General features: G+C 41.3%; 1 protein-coding gene across 1 annotated transcript in view; it reads right to left on the bottom strand.

The window, feature by feature from the left end:
- The window catches only part of LOC126484614 (transitional endoplasmic reticulum ATPase TER94), a 58,727-nt gene that overhangs the window by 19,766 nt on the left and 18,374 nt on the right, over window positions 1-20,587 (bottom strand). Inside the window, exons 3-12 of the mRNA XM_050108199.1 lie at window positions 15,376-15,629; window positions 14,979-15,171; window positions 14,633-14,867; window positions 4,878-5,011; window positions 3,773-4,021; window positions 3,534-3,698; window positions 3,268-3,390; window positions 2,940-3,152; window positions 2,547-2,855; window positions 2,297-2,458 (exon numbers count right to left, since the gene is read on the bottom strand). Coding sequence (XP_049964156.1) covers window positions 2,297-2,458; window positions 2,547-2,855; window positions 2,940-3,152; window positions 3,268-3,390; window positions 3,534-3,698; window positions 3,773-4,021; window positions 4,878-5,011; window positions 14,633-14,867; window positions 14,979-15,171; window positions 15,376-15,629 — 2,037 coding nt within the window. The remainder of the gene's footprint in view (window positions 1-2,296; window positions 2,459-2,546; window positions 2,856-2,939; window positions 3,153-3,267; window positions 3,391-3,533; window positions 3,699-3,772; window positions 4,022-4,877; window positions 5,012-14,632; window positions 14,868-14,978; window positions 15,172-15,375; window positions 15,630-20,587) is intronic.

Genomic DNA, 20,587 nt, shown 5'->3' with positions numbered 1-20,587 from the left:
TCAACAAAAGCAAAACAAGGATAATGGAATGTAGTCAAATTAAGTCGGGTGACGCTGAGGGTATTAGACCAGGAAATGAGACACTTAAAGTAGTAAAGGAGTTTTGCTATTTGGGGAGCAAAATAACTGATGATGGTCAAAGTAGAGAGGATATAAAATGTAGACTGGCAATGGCAAGGAAAGCATTTCTGAAGGAGAGAAATTTGTTAACATTGAGCATGGATTTAAGTATGAGGAAGTCGTTTCTGAATGTATTTGTACGGAGTGTAGCCATGTATGAAAGTGAAACATGGACGATAAATAGTTTAGACAAGAAGAGGATGGAAGCTTTCGAAATGTGGTGCTACAGAAGAATGCTGAAGATTAGATGGGTAGATCACATAACTAATGAGGAGGTATTGAATAGAATTGGGGAGAAGAGGAGTTTGTGGCACAACTTGACTAGAAGAAGGGATAGGTTGGTAGGGCATGTTCTAAGGTATCAAAAAAATGGTTCAAATGGCTCTGAGCACTATGGGACTTAACTTCTAACGTCATCCGTCCCCTAGAACTGAGGCATCATGGGATCACCAATTTAGTATTGGAGGGCAGCGTGGAGGGTAAAAATCATAGAGGGAGACCAAGAGATGAATACACTAAGCAGATTCAGAAGGATGTAGGTTGCAGTAGGTACTGGGAGATGATGAAGCTTGCGCAGGACAGAGTAGCATGGAGGGCTGCATCAAACCGGTCTCAGGACTGAAGACAACAACAACAACAACAACAACAACAACAACAACGTTGAAAATGGTAATCCACAAATTCCTGTATACCTTCCCCATGGTTGATGTGGTAAAGATACATAGAAAAGTTCATACATAATTTGCTTACAAGGGAACCTCCCCATCGCAGCCCCCTCAGATTTAGTTATATAAGTTGGCACAGTGGATAGGCCTTGAAAAACTGAACACAGATCAATCGAGAAAACAGGAAGAAGTTGTGTGAGACTATGAAAAAAATAAGCAAAATATAAAATCTGAGTAGTTCATGTGCAAGATATGCAACATCAAGGACAGTGTGAGCTCAGGAGCGCCGTGGTCCCGTGGCTAGCATGAGCAGCTGCGGAACGACAGGTTCTTGGTTCAAGGCTTCCCTCGAGTGAAAATGTTTAATTTTTTATTTTCAGACAATTATTATCTGTCCGTCCGTCCGTCCGTTGCGAGGTAACTGCGTCGTAGTATGGGGACGCTACACCTAAACACTTCGTTGGGAGTGACTATCACATCCACACGAAAACCTAAATCGGGCAAGGTAGAAGAATCTTTTTACCCATTCCCCAAGTGTACAAGTTAGGTGGGCCGACAACATATTCCTGTCGTGTGACGTACATGCCGTCACCAGTGTCGTATAGAATATATCGGATGTGTTTTCCTGTGGAGGAATCGGTTGACCTATGACCTTGCGATCAAATGTTTTCGGTTCCCATTGGAGAGGCAATTCCTTTCATCTACTAATCGCACGGTTTTGCGGTGCGGTCACAAAACACAGACACTAAACTTACTACAGTGAACAGAGACGTCAATGAACGAACGGACAGATAATAAATTTGCAAAAATAAAGAAAGTAAACTTTTCACTCCACGGAAGACTTGAACCAAGGACCTGTCGTTCTGCAGCTGCTCACACTAACCACGGAACCACGGCGCTTCTGAGTTCACACTGTCCTTGATGTTGCCTATCTTGCGCATGGATTACTCAGTTTGTATATTTTGCTTATTTTTTTCGTAGTTCCACACAACTTCTTCCTGTTTTCTCGACTGATCTGTTCAAATGGCTCTGAGCACTATGGGACTTAACATCTGTGGTCATCAGTCCCCTAGAACTTAGAACTACTTAAACCTAACTAACCTACGGACATCACACACATCCATGCCCGAGGCAGGATTCGAACCTGCGACCGTAGCAGTCGCGCGGTTCCGGACTGAGACTGATCTGTGTTCACTTTTACAAGGCCTATCCTCTGTGCCAACTTACAGCTAAATCTGAGGGGGGTGCGATGGGGAGGTTCCCTTGTTAGGATCCTGATATTAGACAGCCAATTCGCCAGGCTCCATTGTATGAACCTTTGTATAACCTTAGAAAATGCACGCCTTTTCGGTCATAATTTTGTAGTGTGACTGATGTACAGTTCTGCCCACAAAACAGAGTTCTATCCTGATTGTACTGACAACAGTTTCTGTACATGCATACAAAACTCACAAATGTAAAGAAGAGTCTTTGTATGCACACTGAAGAATATACGAAAATTAAGTACTTACATCCATTGCAAGATTTGGATTGTTAGCTCGCTCTCTTTCTCTTCTCACTTCAGCTTCGATACTTTGTCGAATTGCCAATTTACAGGCTCGCTGACATATCTCAGTTAAGTCTGCTCCTGAATAGCCGTGGGTGACCTTAGCTATGTACGTCAGATCGACATCCTGAAACAAAATTATTCACACTGTATAGCTACACTACGACATTTACACCGAAAAATTTTACAAGCCTGTTCACTTCTACAATACGTACCTTTGCAACAGGCGACTTGCGTAAGTTGGCTCTGAAAATAGCTTCCCTCGACTTTTCATCTGGCAAAGGAATGTAAATGAGCTGGTCAAGCCTACCAGGCCTTAGTATAGCAGGATCAATAATGTCAGGACGATTTGTGGCACCAATTATAAATACATTTTTCTTTGCACCCATTCCATCCATTTCAGTCAAGATCTGATTTATTACTCTATCAGCAGCTCCACCAGCATCACCGACATTACCACCTCTGGATTTTGCAATTGAATCAAGTTCATCAAAAAACAACACACATGGTGCTGCAGCTCTTGCCTATACAAAGAAACAAAAATCAGAAGTTAGCAATCACAATAAGACCCAATAAGCACATATTTTACTAACTGTCAGAACACATACCTTATCAAAGACATCTCTAACATTGGCTTCAGACTCTCCAAACCACATTGTTAGCAATTCAGGTCCCTTCACAGAAATAAAATTAGCTTGACATTCATTTGCTATGGCTTTTGCAAGTAGTGTCTTTCCACAACCTGGTGGCCCATAGAAAAGCACCCCTCTTGATGGTTGCATACCAAATTTCAAGAACTTGTCTGGGTGTTCTACAGGATACTACACGAGAGAAAACAAACTTCAATTTTCAATGTAACAGCTATCACCAAGCTGCATTCAGTAATTTTATTATTATAACAAAAATAAAAACAATGTTTTGTCTTCAAAAACTAACCTGTACAAGCTCTTGCAGCTCTCTCTTCACGTTTTCTAAACCACCTATGTCTTCCCAAGTGACATTCGGCACCTCAACAACTGTTTCCCTTAGAGCACTTGGGCTACTCTTACTCATGGCATACTGGAATATGACAAGTAAAAGATATGCATATTAAAATATTTAAGATATCTTAAAATTCATTACAGATGCAAATGTAAGAAATATTAACACATGAGAAGACTGTAGTAACAAAGTACCAACTACAAAAAAAGTGACATATTTACCCTGAAATCCTCCATAGTAACTGCCAGAGAGCTCAGCACTTCAGCATCTATCTGATCATCCTCTAGATCAATAAGATCCATTTTCTCCCTAATCTGCTGCAAAGCTGCCTCTGAACACAGAGAAGCTAAATCAGCACCAACATGACCGTGTGTTTCTGCTGCAATCTGGAAATAAAAAATATGATTCAAGCAGTATGTTTATAAAAGGAAGGTAAAACAGGACCAAGAATCTGACTTACCTGTTCCAAATCTACATCATCTGCAAGCTTCATATTCTTTGTATGAATACGTAATATTTCAAGACGACCAGTTGCATCAGGAATACCAATATCTATTTCCCGATCAAAACGACCAAAGCGCCTCAGGGCACCATCTATGGAATTTGGTCGGTTTGTAGCAGCCATTACAATAACATGTGAACTCTGTTTTAAGCCATCCATGAGGGTCAGGAGCTGTGAAACTATGCGGCGCTCAACTTCTCCGTGTGTCTAAGGAAAACAAGAAGGGTTTAATTATGTACTCTTTACATACAATGACTTAGTACCTAATTTTCAGAGGCTTGTTTTTAAATGTGTCTGCCTGCCCTGTTCCAAGTTTCCATTTCTGGAGCTTTTACAACTGGGCTTTTTATTTTGTCGCAAATATTGTTAACATTTATTATTTATATTTTCAATAATTTTTTTCATAAAACACTTTTGAAGAGAAGGCGAAGAAGAAGAAAGGGGAGTAGACATAATATGGAGTAAATGCAGCCAAAAGGAAATGCAGTAATGTTCAACAGAAGTGACTGAGGCATGTGAGACTGGAGGGAATGGAGGATGCTACATTAAAAGTAAAGCATTAAGTAACACTGATATTAACTTACAAGAAACCATCAGCTCCTACAAACAAAAGGGGGGGGGGGTGGAGGAGGAGGAAGAGTTGTCTCACAGAGCTGCATAATGGTCCCTCCCAATTGTCAATATGCAGAACAGAAGTAAAGATCAACCAAAGGTATCTTCATACCCAAGACATTTTAAATTGTGATTGGTTTCAACTATGCCCGTCTTCAGAATCAACACATAGGGGGCATATGTAAATCAACATATCTACGGCAAGCATTGTCACATGGTCAAATCCAGTCACAATTTACAATGTGCTCTGTGATAATGTATGGAGTAGGTAAAAATGTGCAATATACACATAAATCACTTTTTTCCATAGAGTGTCTTTTTTCCAAAGATATATCTTTGTTATGACACTGACATTGTTTTTCTCGTAACAGTTCCACTAGTAGAAGAAGGTAAAAAGAATTCAGACACACATTATAAGCAACCACAAAAGCATGTGCTGATTCTAACGCACCTTCTCTCTTTTTGGAGCAATTGCATCAAGTTCATCAATAAAGATAATCGCAGGAGCATTCTTGTCAGCTTCCTCAAAAGCTTTTCGCAGGTTGCTTTCAGATTCCCCAGCAAGTTTGCTCATAATCTCAGGCCCTGTAAACAGTTTCATGGTATAGTTAAACAGTTTCATGGTACAGTTAAACAGTTTCATGGTACAGTAATCTATTTCACATTAAATGGAACAAAAATTTTGCTGAAAATATATTCAACAGCTTATGACAGGCTTATTTCTATCTCTGTACAAATTTTCATTGAATTATGTTTCAGTTACCACCACCACAAAGTATTTTAGTTTTCATATTTATCTTCAGTTTTTCGAACTTATATTCGTACTAGTAAAGTCCTGATTCTGTAAATAATATAATTACCACTTATAAAATGGCATCAGACATCTGATTACTTTACAAATAAGTTATGTGTTAAATATCTGATGTTAAGCATGTAAACAACAAAAAGTTATGTTTGAAATTATGCTTAAAGTTTTGCTGGAAGTTGCTGCGTGCTCTCATTAGGAGACATTGACTCTATATAGTCCACCCAATTTGCGTTCCACTTTCAGTGAAATTATGGTCTCCATGTACCTCAATGTTTATGGTATCATATATTCTGAACTACGTGTCACACAATGACATAATTCTGCAGGTATATTCAGTGATATATGTAAAGAGACTGTCTGCAAGCAAGTTGTGAATACTTAGTAGTAAAGAAATAAATTAAAATGCCATGCCCTGATACTCAAGTTTTACTGCGTGCCTTTTAAGCAGAAGTTTATCATTCACAAATCTAAATCTTTGATATTATATCTCCTGAACTGTGTGTTGTACGATATTCTTTTTGCATTTACATACACCTTTCAAACCATGGTGAGAGTAGAGTTGGTAGTAAAGAAGTAATATATTAAAATAATCATATCTGATGCTGAAGTTTTACTGCACAAACAGCAAGAATGTCATAAGCAATAAACTTTTCTCTTTCTATCATTTTGTGGGCATGTCCACAAGAAAAAGTTTCATAAAGGTCTGAAAGTGTATGTCAAATTTGCTGCAGGTCACCAAGTGCTCTCATTCCAAATACAGGATGAAAAAGTCTAGTTATACTATGCGATCAAAAGTATCCAGACACCGCCAAAACATACGTTTTCATATTAGGTGCAGTGTGCTGCCACCTACTCCCAGGTACTCCATATCAGCAACCACAGTAGACATCGTGAGAGCAGAGTGGGGCGCTCCGCAGAACTTACAGACTTCGAACGCGGTCAGGTGACTGGGTGTCACTTGTGTCATACGTCTGTACGCTATATTTCCACACTCCTAAACATCCCTAGGTCCACTGTTTCCGATGTGATAGTGAAGTGGAAACGTGAAGGGACACGTACAGCACAAAAGTGTAGAGGCCAACCTCGTCTGTTGACTGACAGAACCGCCAACAGTTGAAGAGGGTTATAATGTGTAACAGGCAGACATCTATACAGACCATCAGACAGGAATTCCAAACTGCATCAGGATCCACTGCAAGTATTATGACAGATGGGCAGGAGGTGAGAAAACTGATTCCGTGGTCATGTGGCTGCTCATAAGCTACACATCACACCAGTAAATGCTAAACGACACCTTGCCTGATATAAGGAGCGTAAACGTTGGGAAAACATTGTGTGGAGTGATGAATCACAGTACACAATGTGGCGATCCAATGGCAGGGTGTGGGTACGGTGAATGCCCAGTGAACGTCATCTACCAGCGTGTGTAGTACCAACAGCAAAATTCGGAGGCGGTGGTGTTATGGTGTGCTCGTGCTTTTCACAGAGGGGGATTGCATCCCCTGTTGTTTTGCATGGCACTATCACAGCACAGGCCTACATTGATGTTTTAAGAACCACCTTGCTTCCCACGGTTGAAGATCAATTCGGGGATGGCGACTGCACCTTTCAACACGATCCTACACCTGTTCATAATGCATGGCTTGTGGCAGAGTGGTTACACAACAATAACATCCCTGTAATGGATTGGCCTGCACAGAGTCCTGACCTGAATCCTCTAGAATACCTGTGAGATGGTTTAGAATGTCGACTTCGTGCCAGGCCTCACCGAAAAACATCCACACCTCTCTTCAGTTCAGCACTCTGAAGAATGAGCTGCCATTCCCCAAGAAACCCTGCAGCATCTGATTGAATGTGTGCCTGTGAGAGCAGAAGCTAAGGGTGGACCAACACCACACTAAATACCAGCATTACCAATGGAGGGCACCACAAACTTTTAAGTTTTTTCAGCCAGGTGTCCAGATACTTTTGATCACATAGTGTACCTCATGTGGAGATTATGACAGCATTATAAATTCAGTCAATAATTATATGAAATATTGAAAATCAAATTTGTGTTGCCTCTGAAAGCAGTCATACAGGCAACCTGGAACTGGGTTCTAGGGTAGATGTTTAGTAATATAGATTCCTGCTGGTCTTGCTAGCATTCAGTTTTTCGCCTTTCACAGCTTCTTGTATAGTTATAATTTTTTCTGTCAAGTTTTTTCCCAATTTCAACAAGTTCTGTCATAAAATCACATAGTGAGGTAGAGGAAAAGGAATACTGGTGATTGCTAGCACATGTTTGTGGAACTAATGGTTATATTTTAAGAACTATTCAGATATACAAAATACAAAGAAGTTAGAATACGGAGGGGATTAAAATGACCCTTTGGACATGACATAATGCAACTCTTTATCAAATCTATAAACAGAATTTTCTACAACTGGGCTTGCCAAAAACCACAGTATGACAAAGTCCATTCAGACAGATGTGTTGGTAGTTATACCACCATATGGCACGACTGGTTCCTTCATATGTGGCTGTGTCCATGCAAAACTATGCGCTCACGACAAGACTAAAACAAAGGTGATTGGAGCACACTTGACATTATCTTGCACCTAGGGCTTTTACTTACTACTAGAGTACAGGTTTGGCATCAGGAGTGGTAAAACGACAAATATTCTTCAAAGGTTGTACCAGTAACAAAACAATTTCCAATATATTAAGTTGTGAGATAGGACACAGCAAAACATTTTCAAGTCTGAAGTCCAGGTGTGGCTGTACGTGTCAGAAGTGTTGTTAGCCTCATCTATAATCTGCACCTACCACAAGCACTGGCACACAGAAACAGGTAACTTCCATTTACTAGCGATAAAGTGGTGCAACGCAAATCCATGACACTCAGCATTACAAGGGTTAGAAGAACTATGAACACAGAAGTCATCAGAGGGAAGTATGCTTGTTAGCCAGGTATGGACTACTGTATCAATCCAAATGCCTTAGCAAAAGGTTAATCTCATTAGACAATGAACTGCGTATCACAGCAGACTCAACATAAATACGTGACAAGGTTGTGGCCGAGATGCTTATGTCAAATTCTACAGCTGATATGGCTATATCATCATCACTGTCACATTTAGTACAATAATCAACCCAGAGGTCGGTGCTTTCCTAGTAGGCATGGTCCTGGAATTATTTGTCCTTGCCTTCCTCAGACCTTTGAACAGACTTCCCCAGTCAGTTCTGGAGGGGGATAGCATAGGGGCAGCAATGGTTAAGGTTTAATAAGAAATGCAAACCATGATGAAGCACTGACATTTCTGACATACATAAGTCATTGCCAGAGGTGAAAGAAGCAATAAGTAACTTGGGATTGAATCCCAAATCTCCTGCTACCGTATCCGAAATAATTATGGAAGAAATTTACAGCAATCCTCTCAACCACACACAACCGTAAATGTCATAGCAAGACATGTTTTAATTTCAAAAAGGTAATTCTGATAACTGATTCAGCAATAAATTACTGCAGCCAAGGATTTTATTCATTAGCAAGCTCAATTCATATATCAGTTTTCAACAGTTATTACTGCGTAGGTTTCTCCAAAGAACAATCCAAGGCAAAGTCATAACTTTTCTTTTCATACTAAAGTCACTCAGAACCAATTTCTTCAGAAATTAAAATCTGATCCCTAATTATCAGGGGTTCAACAATTATGACCAAATTAGAGAGGAAAAAAAAGTCACTCATTCCCAGGAGACATCACACTGTTTGTACTGTGCAACACCACTACCATGCCAATAACGACCTCCTTCATAATTTGACAAGAAAAAGAGAGCTGCTTCAATTGTTTCATATCCAACAGAAACTGCTCACTGATGATTAGACCCTCCAGAACTACAACATCATATTTCACCTGCTGTGCCAAATAGCACCAGACGATTTCTATGGAATTAAGATTGGATGAATTAGTGTGTCTGGTGAGGTGCTACAGAGTGCCCGAGTGTTTGTCCAATCAGAAACACATGGGCTGCACTTTTAACATGCTGTTATCTTTGAAGACATGAGTGTACAAATAGTATACTCATCATGAACATACCTTTTTTTCGTAACACTGTGACAGAACTGTGAAATCAATTGACCTCGTCTATATTCACAGTAACTGGAATGAGTTGGTCGAAGTCTTAGTACAGGGGGGGGGGGGGGGGGGGGGGGGGGGGGGGAAGAGAGAAGAAACCACCTTCTGATCCCTCCATGCACTGAGGGTTAAGTGCTTCATCATGCTGTCTGTATACTCAACAACTGTATCATTTGAAGAGAGGAAACATAGCAACTCATCAGAGCTGGATGACACAACAGACGTACACCACCACATTAGGCAACTATGTAAGCCAGTGTTACATAACATATCTAAAGTGAACAAGTCGTGTGTAGACAGCCTGCCACCTAATGGCAGAAAAGGTGAAGCTATGATTTTAACAAATTGTTTATCTGCCATGGAGAAATAGGAGCCTTTCTGTCTGTCATGGATCCATGCATGCACAGTAGAGGAGATGCACACACGCACATGCGGCATATCAGGCGGGCTTTCTGATTGTTACTGTTTTCATCTGTGGCCAGCAGACAAGATATCCTACACATTTTTCGGCGAGTAATTTTTTTTATAAATACAGTAATAAAACAAATGAAAATTCTCTTTTTTGTATTGTCGTTGAGAAAAGCTGTATATCTAACACAACAAGGAAAGGTGTCCGATTCCTTAAGATACAATGTACCATAATATGGTATGGCAACAAATGCTTAATGTTGACTTTATACATTTACACAAATGTGCATATAATTTTACAATACACGTGTGGACATATCACAACATGTATGGGTTCTGATTGCATGTTTTGTGTTATTTCAGTATGCCAGAAAGCAAAATGTTGTGAGGATAGCCACAAGAGTTGGAAGGGTTGTGCTGACCACGAATATCGAGGACTGTAAAAGCCCTTTTCCATCATTGAGGTCACACTACTGTGCCAAGCTGAAGAGTGACAGGCGCGCGCGCGCGCACTCACACACACACACACACACACATTCACACACACACACACACACACACACACACAAAATAAAATTACGGAAACAGAGTATGTGATGGTTCCCTCATTACTGTGTCAGTTGCAAGAACCCCTAATGTAAATCAATACCAGCTTGTCAAACCAAGACAAATCCATTCTGACGAAGTTCCTAAATTTCTGTGGATCTTTCATTAAGAGGGAGTATGTGTCTCTGCCTTCACACACACTTCCCAGCCAACCTAATTCCTACTCCTAGCATTAAGCTGTCATTCTACCCTTCTAATGACTACAGCAGCCACTGTCACACAAGTGCTGCATGGATAATTGTGTCCTCCACATACAAATAATGTGAAAGGTAGACTAAATCATTTGCTTGTACCTGAACGGCATGAACTAACACTTTAGTTCATAATTCTGTATAACCGTAATGTAATTTCTTTCTAGCTGCACAACACAACAGTAAGTGCTTAATAAATATGAACATACAACACAGAAAATTTCACTATTGAGTAAATAGTAGCTTCATAAAAATATTAAATTACACATTCAACAAATAAACAAGCCTGCAGGTACGACTGTGTATCCCTGGGGTGCTGGTGCAGACTTACAAGTTAGGTATATTGTGTACTAGAGCTACCAAAAAGAAGCTGGAAGTTTTAGACTTGTGTGCTTGGGGTGTTGATGCAGACTTTTATATGACAGGTGGATCACGTAATACTGGCTTTACTCATGGTTTGGTCAAGGGCATAGCCAAAGACGATAACTCCTTTCTGCCATTTTGTCACATCATCATGACAATGTGCCTTACTGCACTGCACTGCACTGAATCCATATAGCAAATTAGTACGTATGCACCAAAATGACTCTTGACTTACATAAGCCGTGGAAAATCACATGACCAGTTCTACACTATCTACTGCCCTGCTTATCTTGTTTAAAGATAAGTTACCCCACAAAATTATTCTATATGACATTAAATAAAAATACATCAACTTTCTCATTCCCAAGATTTGCAATGATTCTAAATGCAAATGTGGCTGAACTAAGCTGCTTTACGAGTTCCAAAATGTGCTTTTTCCAATTTAAATTCTCATAAATATGGACACCTACAAATTTTGAAATTGCCACCTTATTTATTATTTCCTTGCCATGTGTTACACTGATAATATAATTAGTGTAGTACTACTAAATGTGCAGAATTGAATATGTTGCATTTTTTTAAACTAAGGGCGAGACCATTCCAAGAAAACTAGTCAACGACACTTATGAACTTTGTTTGCCCCTTCTGTTTCTGTATATATGCTTGGATTGACTAAAATGCTCTAGAGTTATCTTAAAAAAAAATTCTGTTAACTGTACAGTAGACAGAAGATCGTTTACACTGAAGAATAAAAGAGGTACTAGACTGGGCTTTGGGGACCTCACATGTGATTTCTTTGTGCTCAGCATTGTCCCCAGATACACTCCTTGAATTACTAAGTACAACTTTCTGCAATATTTTGGTTAGATATAACATCATTCACTGGTTGGCTATACCAACAATTCCATAAAACTTCAATCTATCTCTGAGAATACTGTGATTAACACAAAAAACCTTAGATAGGTCACAAAAAATACCAACTGACACTATTTTATTATCCAACACTCTTAATATCTGATGAATAAACATGTAAATAACATTCTTACAAGGGAACCTCCCCATCGCACCCCCCCTCAGATTTAGCTATAAGTTGGCATAGTGGATAGGCCTTGAAAAACTGAACACAGATCAATCGAGAAAACAGGAAGAAGTTGTGTGGAAGTATGAAAAAATAAGCAATATACAAACTGAGTAGTCCATGGACAACATTAAAGGCGATGTGAGCACAGGAGCGTCGTGGTACCGTGGTCAGCGTGAGCAGCTGCGGAATGAGAGGTCCTTGGTTCAAAGTCTTCCTTCGAGTGATAATTTTAATTTTTTATTTTCAGACAATTATCAAAGTTCAGGCACTCGCACATAATCAACTTCGCTCTCCGAAATTCTAGGACATGTTCAGATTTGCTTGGACATATGCAGGATTTGACGGTCTACACACGGAAAAATTTGAAAAAGTTAAAAACATATGTTTTGACAGAGCACAGAGAAAACTGTGCGACTGTGAAACTGTTGCATTCATTTGTTACAGTTTATGTGACACTCTTATGTTTTCATCACTTTTTTGGAAGTGATTATCACATCCACAAGAAAACCTAAATCGGGCAAGGTAGAAGAATCTTTTTATCCATTCGCCAAGTGTGCAAGTTAGGTGGGTCGACAACACATTCGTCATGTGACGCACATGCCATCACTAGTGTCGTATAGAATATATCAGACGTGTTTTCCTGTGGAGGAATTGGTTGACCTATGACCTTGCAATCAAATATTTTCGGTTCCCATTGGAGAGGCACGTCCTTTTGTCTACTAATCGCACGGTTTTGCGGTGCGGTCGCAACACACACACTAAACTTATTACAGTGAACAGAGACATCAATGAACAAAAGGACAGATCATAACTTTGCAAAAATAAAGTAAGTAAAATTTCCGCTCGAGGGAACACTTTAACCAAGGACCTCTCGCTCCACAGCTGCTCACGCTAACCACGGGACCACGTCGCGCCCATGATCACATCATCCTTGATGTTGCCCATGGGCTACTCAGTTTGTATATTTTGCTTATTTTTTCATAGTTCCACACAACTTCTTCCTGTTTTCTCGATTGATCTGTGTTCAGTTTTTCAAGGCCTATCCACTGCGCCAAATTGTAACTAAATCTGAGGGGGGTGCGATGGGGAGGTTCCCTTGTTAGTAAATGAAATACAAACTGCGACTTGCTGAGGATATTACTGTTAATAATAATGACAGTCTTTTTGTTGTACCTATCTGCGTCTCAGTTGTATGGTGAGTGGCAACTTTCCTTTTCATAATATTATTAATAAGATGAGATATTCTATAATACACCATCATCTCAAAAATTTTGAAAAGTGGTGTCAGCAGTGAAACAGGTCACTAGTTATCTTTTTAGAGGGATTTAAGAATGGCAGTACCTCTGGAAAAATGCTTTGAGTTAGTGATGCATTATGTATTTCAGATTAGACCAGGCTTATTATACGGGAATAAATCTTTAGTACTCTTGTTAGAAACACCATCACAACCAGATGAGCTTTTATTTTTATTATTTTTCAGATACCATACAATTTTCCTAATTTCAGAAGAAGAAGAAATTGGTTATACATTCATTTGATTGGATTTTATTAGAATTAATTTTTTCAACACACTTACGTGATTTTTCTGTAACTGTTTGTCCCTACACTTTCTATTATATTTAAGAACTGGTTATTAAATACATTTGCTACTCATTACTCATTATTTATAACCCTTCTATTCAGTTCAATAGTGATGTCTTTATGAGGCTGGTTGTCTTCCTCTTGTTTCACAACATTACATATAGGCGTAAGTCTATTATTGAAATTACTTATTTCTCACATTATGTGCATGTTCCTTGATTTTTAACAACTCTCTCTTTAGCAATTTTGAGTACTGCAGGATCCCTACTTCTTTTAGCCAAAAGACATTTCCCTTATTCTTTCACAAGATACTTTAATCCCTCTAGTGACCCACAGTTTTTTAACATTGCTGTTTCTGATAAGCTTATGTGGAGAGCTATTTTAAAATAATGACAATTTTGTCATGGAACAGATTAAATTTTATGTTGTCATTTGGTTCGATACAAATTTCACCCTAGGTCATCTCCTGTAAACCATTCTTAAAAACATTTGTCATGGAGTCATTTAAACTGATTTCCACTAAGGAGTATTCGTGTTGTAAGGCAATATCTTATTCATCATAACTAACTGTGCATCATAATCAGAGAAAGCATTTGTTACTTGGTAAACAGTTACTTTATTGCTTTGAGCTTCACCAAAGGAAACATTATCAATCAGTGTCTTACTGTCTTTATCCACCTGTGTTGGAAAGTTAATTACTGAGATCAAATTGTAGGATCCAAATAGTTAGACCAAACATTAAGAGAGACCCACACAATTTGTGATCCAAGCAACCTGCCCTTCTTTCCAACCTTTCCTAATCTATCGTTCTTCTCTTCCCCAAGGAAAAAACCAACAATTAAGTAAGCTGGGACAGCTTTTTTAAAAATGTGTGTATCAGTAGTAGTTACAATTTCACTTGATTTAAAAAAAAAAAAAAAAAAAAAAAAAAAAAAAGAAACATTGGTGTACCAGCAAAACTTTACAGTTGATATCCGCAAAACAGAAAAAAGTGTAAAATTTATATAGCAATTTTTATTAATGCAATAAGCTCAAAATATGTCACCAACCATTTATGAGAAAGAAAAATGCTCCTGTTTCATTGGCTACTGCACGAGCAATTAGTGTCTTTCCTGTACCAGGAGGCCCATAAAGCAGTATGCCTCGAGGTGGTTTGACACCTATGGCTTTGAAGAGACTCGGGTGACGTAACGGCAATTCAACCATCTCTTTTATTTGTGCAAGCTGTTTCCTGCAACCACCTATATCATCATAGCCGACAGCATTCAATGCCTCCTCTTCTTCCTAAGCACACAAAAATTGTTTTACAAATGTCTTCAATTGTTTGAATGTATAAATATGCATAGAAAAGTATTGCTTATTAGGTGAAATTAAACAATAGTACAAATTTGATACCTCACGTTTTATTGGATCTCCCTCACAATGAATTACTGTGTCTGGAGCAACAATGCAATATGGCGAAGGATCAGTTTCAACTACTTTGAATTCCACAGCCCTCATGCCGCCTCGTACAATGAAAGTATCATCCTTGTGTATGGGTCGGTACGCTTCAAGGAAATATGGTTTGAGATATACCTCAAACAAATTCCTAAAATAGTCATATACATATGAAAAACTAAGTCACTGTATTTGAAAGGCACAAAGTTCATGCAATAGTATACACAAAAAAATAGACCCCTGAAAGCAAAAACATTATGAACCAAATCAGATTTCTGTGTGTATTTCTTCAGAAGCTGACAAAATTTAGAAGATACAATGCCATTAAACATGAAAATTTGAATTATTTTCTTACCCAGTTAAGCCTTCAACTGTGTCATCAATTGGGAGAACATGTATCCTTTTGCCATATTTAACATCAGGACATGACTGGACTGAGACAATATCTGATAATCGGACTCTCAAATTATTCCTAACAACACGGTTCATCCGTATTTTTTCATCTGGGCAGCTGTCATCTGACAGAACAATGCATACAGTTTCTTTTCGCCGTTTTCCTTTCAGAAGAACAGAGTCTCCCCTGAACAGTTGCAGTTCATCCATTTTGGCCTGAAAGAGCAAAGCACACCATAAACATTATATGTTAATTTCCAATATATCTTCTCCACATAATATCTGAATTATTACATATCTTAAAACGATTGCCAGAGCTGCAATAGAGGACATTATCCAGTAATTACATTTTCAGGTTGACCAAGCAAAGTATGTTGATAATGGACGTGGCTCATTTGTGTACAATTTGTGACTAGCTTTAGCCATGGATGTACAGGCAATAGCATCACTTAATAGTGTATTATACATGGAAATGGAAAAGTTTTTCCACTCTGTCTTTAGCATACACAAGTTCACTCACACACAGATTTTATTTACTCGAGTGGCAGACAATATGGCACAAGTTTCATACAAGTAACTGAGTAGTGTGAAAGGCTTATATTGTTTTAAGCTGTCATTTATGAAAAAGGATAAAATCCAGTGATGGAACGTAACTTAATACTTTTTAATAACATACTTCACATACCCACCTGACAAATAGATCACCCAGTAACAATATCACATACTCTTACTCCAAGGCACTGGTTTCAAATTAACTACAGAACAGTAGCACAAGGAATGGTGAACAGAAAATTTAGGCCACTACCTTTTCACCCCTTGCCAGTCACATCCTGATCATGGAATATCTTCCCCACTGTGATACAGAGCAGTGTGTGCGTTAGCTATCTTCTTCTTCTTCTTCTCCCCTCTCTCTCTCTCTCTCTCTCTCTCTCTCTCTCTCTCTCTCTCTCTCTCTCTCTTTTTTAGGCCCAAAACTGCTATGGTCATTAGCGCTCGGTCAGTGACTTAGGAAACAGTAAAAACCGAAAATGGAAACCAGCAGCTATGGAAACGAAACTCAAAAAATTGGAGAAACTAAAAGCTTCAAATGACTGACGTCATTTCACTGGCACTAATAAACCGAGAATGCGATCGGCCGAGCGCGTGTCATCTGCTAAAATTGACGATATATCAGGCGACAGCTGTAGGCCGGCGCGTAACGGAGTAAAATAGGGGCACTCAATTAAAAGGTGTCTTACCGTCCACAGCTGAGAGCAGTGGGGACAGAGTGGGGGAGGATCGCTAAAAAGACAGTGCCCTATCCGGAGTCTAGTTAAAATTACCTCCTCCCGACGACGCGTTCGGGAGGAAGAGGTCCAAGCACAAGGAAGAGCTTTCACGTCCCGGAATTTATTATGGGGAAGTGTCGACCAATGTGTGTGCCATAAAAGAACAACACGGCGACATAAAATGCTCCGTAGATCGGCGAAGGGAATCAACTGAATAGCTGGCCGAAGAAGAGAGACTGCAGCCTTGGCCGCAATATCGGCCGCCTCATTTTCACAGATACCAACGTGTCCCGGGAGCCAGAGGAACGCCACCGAGACGCCCTCCAGGCGGAGCAAGCGAAGACAGTCCTGAATCCGGTGGACCAGAGGGTGCACAGGGTAAGAGCTTGGAGGCTGAGGAGAGAGCTGAGAGAATCTGAGGAGATAACATACTGTATCCGCTGATGGCGGCGGATGTAGTGGACAGCCTGGAGAACAGCATAACGCTCCGCAGTATAAACCGAACACTGGTCGGGAAGCCGAAATTGATTTGGGGTGTTGCCAACAATATAGGCACTCCCTACACCTAACGATGTTTTCGAGCCATCGGTGTAAATAAATGCGGCTTCCTTTATTTGTGCACATAGAGCAGAAAATGCCCGATGATAAACAAGTGAAGGGGTACCATCCTTGGGAAATTGAAAAAGGTCACGGAGCAGGCAGATCCGGGGATGGAACCAAGGCAGTGCTGTACCCCAAGTTGTCAAGAAGGTTTTAGGAAAGCGGAAGGAAAGAGAATGGAGCAGTTGACGGAAGCGGACTCCCGGTGGTAGTAGGGAGGAGGGGCGGCCTGCATACCCTACATCAAACGAGGCGTCGAAAAAAATGTCATGGGCTGGATTAGCAGGCATGGAAGTGGCGCACAACTTCAATGGGAGGTTCAGCAGTCTCAGCATAAAGGCTTTCCACAGGGCTGGTGTAAAAAGCTCCAGACACTAAACGTAATCCACAGTGGTGGATAGAGTCGAGACGACGAAGAATAGACAGCCGAGCGGAGGAGTAAACTATGCTTCCATAGTCCAATTTCGAGCGCACTAAGGCGCAATAGAGGCGGAGAAGGACCACTCGGTCCGCTCCCCAGGAGGTACCATTCAGCACACGGAGGGTGTTCAGCGATCGCAGACAGCGAGCCGAAAGATAGGAAACGTGGGAGGACCAGCACAGTTTTCTGTCAAACATAAGACCCAAGAATTTAGCAACGTCCGAAAACGGAAGGTTGACAGGTCCTAGATGTAAGGAGGGTGGAAGAAACTCCTTACGTCGCCAAAAATTAACACAAACGGTCTTACTGGGAGAAAAACGGAAGCCGGTTTCGGTGCTCCAAGAGTAGAGGCGATCGAGACATCGTTGAAGACGTCGTTCAAGAAGGCTGGTCCGTTAAGAGCTGTAGAAGATCGCAAAATCGTCCACAAAGAGGGAGCCCGAGACATCAGGAAGGAGACAATCCATAATTGGATTTATGGCAATAGCAAACAGTACAACACTTAGCACGGACCCTGGGGTACCCCGTTTTCTTGGGAGAAAGTACAGGAGAGAGTAGTGTTCACCCACACTCTAAATGTGCGCTCTGCCATAAATTCGCTAAGAAAAAGGGGCAGCCGACCTCGAAAGCCCCAGTGTGCGGAGGATGCCTGTCCTCCAACAGGTATCGTATGCTCTCTCCAGATCAAAAAATATTGCTACTGTTTGGCGTTTCCGGAGAAAATTGTTCATGATATAAGTGGAGAGAGAAACAAGATGGTCAACTGCAGACCGATGCTTTCGGAAACCGCATTGGGCTGGTGTTAAAAGACTGCGGGACTCCAGCCACCAAGCTAAACAGCAATTCACCACACGCTCCAAAACCTTACATACACTACTCTTGAGAGAAATGGGGCGATAGCTACAAGGGAGATGTTTGTCCTTTCCAGGTTTCGGAACAGGAACGACGATAGCTTCCCACCATCGTCTAGGAAAAGTACTGTCGGTCCAAATTCGATTATAAATGCGAAGGAGGTAACGCAGACTATGGGTTGATAAATGCAGCAACATTTGGATGTGGATACCATCCGGTCCTGGGGCGGAGGAGCGAGAAGAATAGAGTGCATGTTGGAGTTCCCGCATGGAGAAAACAGTATTATAGCTTTCGCGATTTTGAGAGAAGAAAGCAAGAGGTTGCACTTCCGCTGCACGTTTCTTCGGGAGAAACACTGGCGGGTAATTTGAAGAGCTCGAAATCTCAGCAAAGTGTTATCCAAGGAGTTAGAAATTACGACGGGGCCACTAACGTATCACGCGCGACAGTGAGCCCAGAGACCGGGGAGAAACTAGGCGCACCAGATAACCGTCGAATCCGACTCCAAACTACCGAGGAGGGAGTGAAGGTGTTAAATGAGCTAATAAAGAATTTCCAGCTTGCCTTCTTGCTATCGCGGATGATGCGACGGCATCGCGCACAGAACTGCTTATTGCAGATACAGTTGGCCAAAGTAGGATGGTGGCGGGAAACGCGAAGAGCATGTCGCCGCTCACGTACTGAGTCACGGCATGCCTCGTTCCACCAAGGAACTGGGGGGCACCGCGGCAATTCGGAGGTGCGTGGCATTGAACATTCCGCAGCTGTAAGAATAACGTCAGTAATATGTGTGACCTCATCGGCGACGCTAGGAAAGTGACGGTCATCGAATGTCGCTAGAGACGAAAAAAGTGTCTCATCGGCTTGGGCAAACTTCCAGCGTCGCGGGCGCATATAGGGCAGTTGAGGATGCAGTCTAAGGACACATGGAAAGTGATCACTCGAGTGTGTATCATCAAGGGCGAACCATTCGAAGCGCCGAGCTAGCGGAACAGTACCGACCGATAGGTCCAAATGAGAGAAATTTGTCGTGGAGGCAGACAAAAATGTAGGGACCCAGTGTTGAGGCAAACTAGATCTGCTTGGTGGAAGACGTCTAGCAATAGTGAGCCACGTGACAAGGCTGTGGAGATCCCCAAAGCGGGTGGTGGGCATTGAAGTCCCCAACCAGCAAATAGGGGGGTGGAAGCTGACCAAGAAGATGAAGGAGATCAGCTCGTGCCATTGGTGTGGACGATGGAATGTATACGGTACAAAGACAAAAGGTATATCCAGAAAGGGAAAGACAGACAGCGGCAGCTTGGAAGGAAGTGTTTAAGTGGATTGGGTGATAATGGAGAGTATCATGGAGAAGAATCATGAGTCCTCCATGAGCTGGAGTGCCTTCAACAGAGGGGAGATCAAATCGGACGGACTGAAAATGTGGGAGAACAAAGCGGTCATGGGGACGCAGCTTTGCTTCCTGAAGACAGAAGATGACCGGCGAGTAGGATCGTAAGAGGATCGACAATTCATCCCGATTGGCTCGAATGCCGCAGATATTCCAGTGGATAATGGACATAGGGTGAACAGAAAATGGAGGAATGTGACCAAGGTTGCCGTTAACTCAACGACTGCTCAGAGCTTGCGACCGACAGCATGGAATGGCATTCAGCCGAAGGCAGAAGATCCTGATCCATAGGTTGTTCAGGAGCAGCTCCTGCCACCAGCGATCGGCCGGTTGATCAGCCGCCAGCAGTGCGCCTCGGCGACACAGAAGACGGCCGAGGGCGATTTCCGCCAGGTGGTGCTGTAGATGAGACACGCCTTGGCGGAGGAGGAGATGAACTGGGTTTCTTATTAGCCTTCTTGGAAATATGATGTTTAGATGAAGGAGGAACTGATGGTTGTGAAGTTGGGGTACGTACAAAATCTTCACGAGTATGCTCTTTTTTCGAAGTCTTGGTGCCTGACTTTTGGGCTCGAGATTTAGCAGAACCCGATGAAGGGTGAGCCGTAGAGTGGGCAGGCGAAAGTGGTGAGGTTGAACGGGC

Source organism: Schistocerca serialis, chromosome 6 (genome assembly GCF_023864345.2).
Source record: "Schistocerca serialis cubense isolate TAMUIC-IGC-003099 chromosome 6, iqSchSeri2.2, whole genome shotgun sequence".
In the NCBI taxonomy this organism is placed as follows: domain Eukaryota; kingdom Metazoa; phylum Arthropoda; class Insecta; order Orthoptera; family Acrididae; genus Schistocerca; species Schistocerca serialis.
This window is presented reverse-complemented; position numbering and strand designations above follow the sequence as displayed.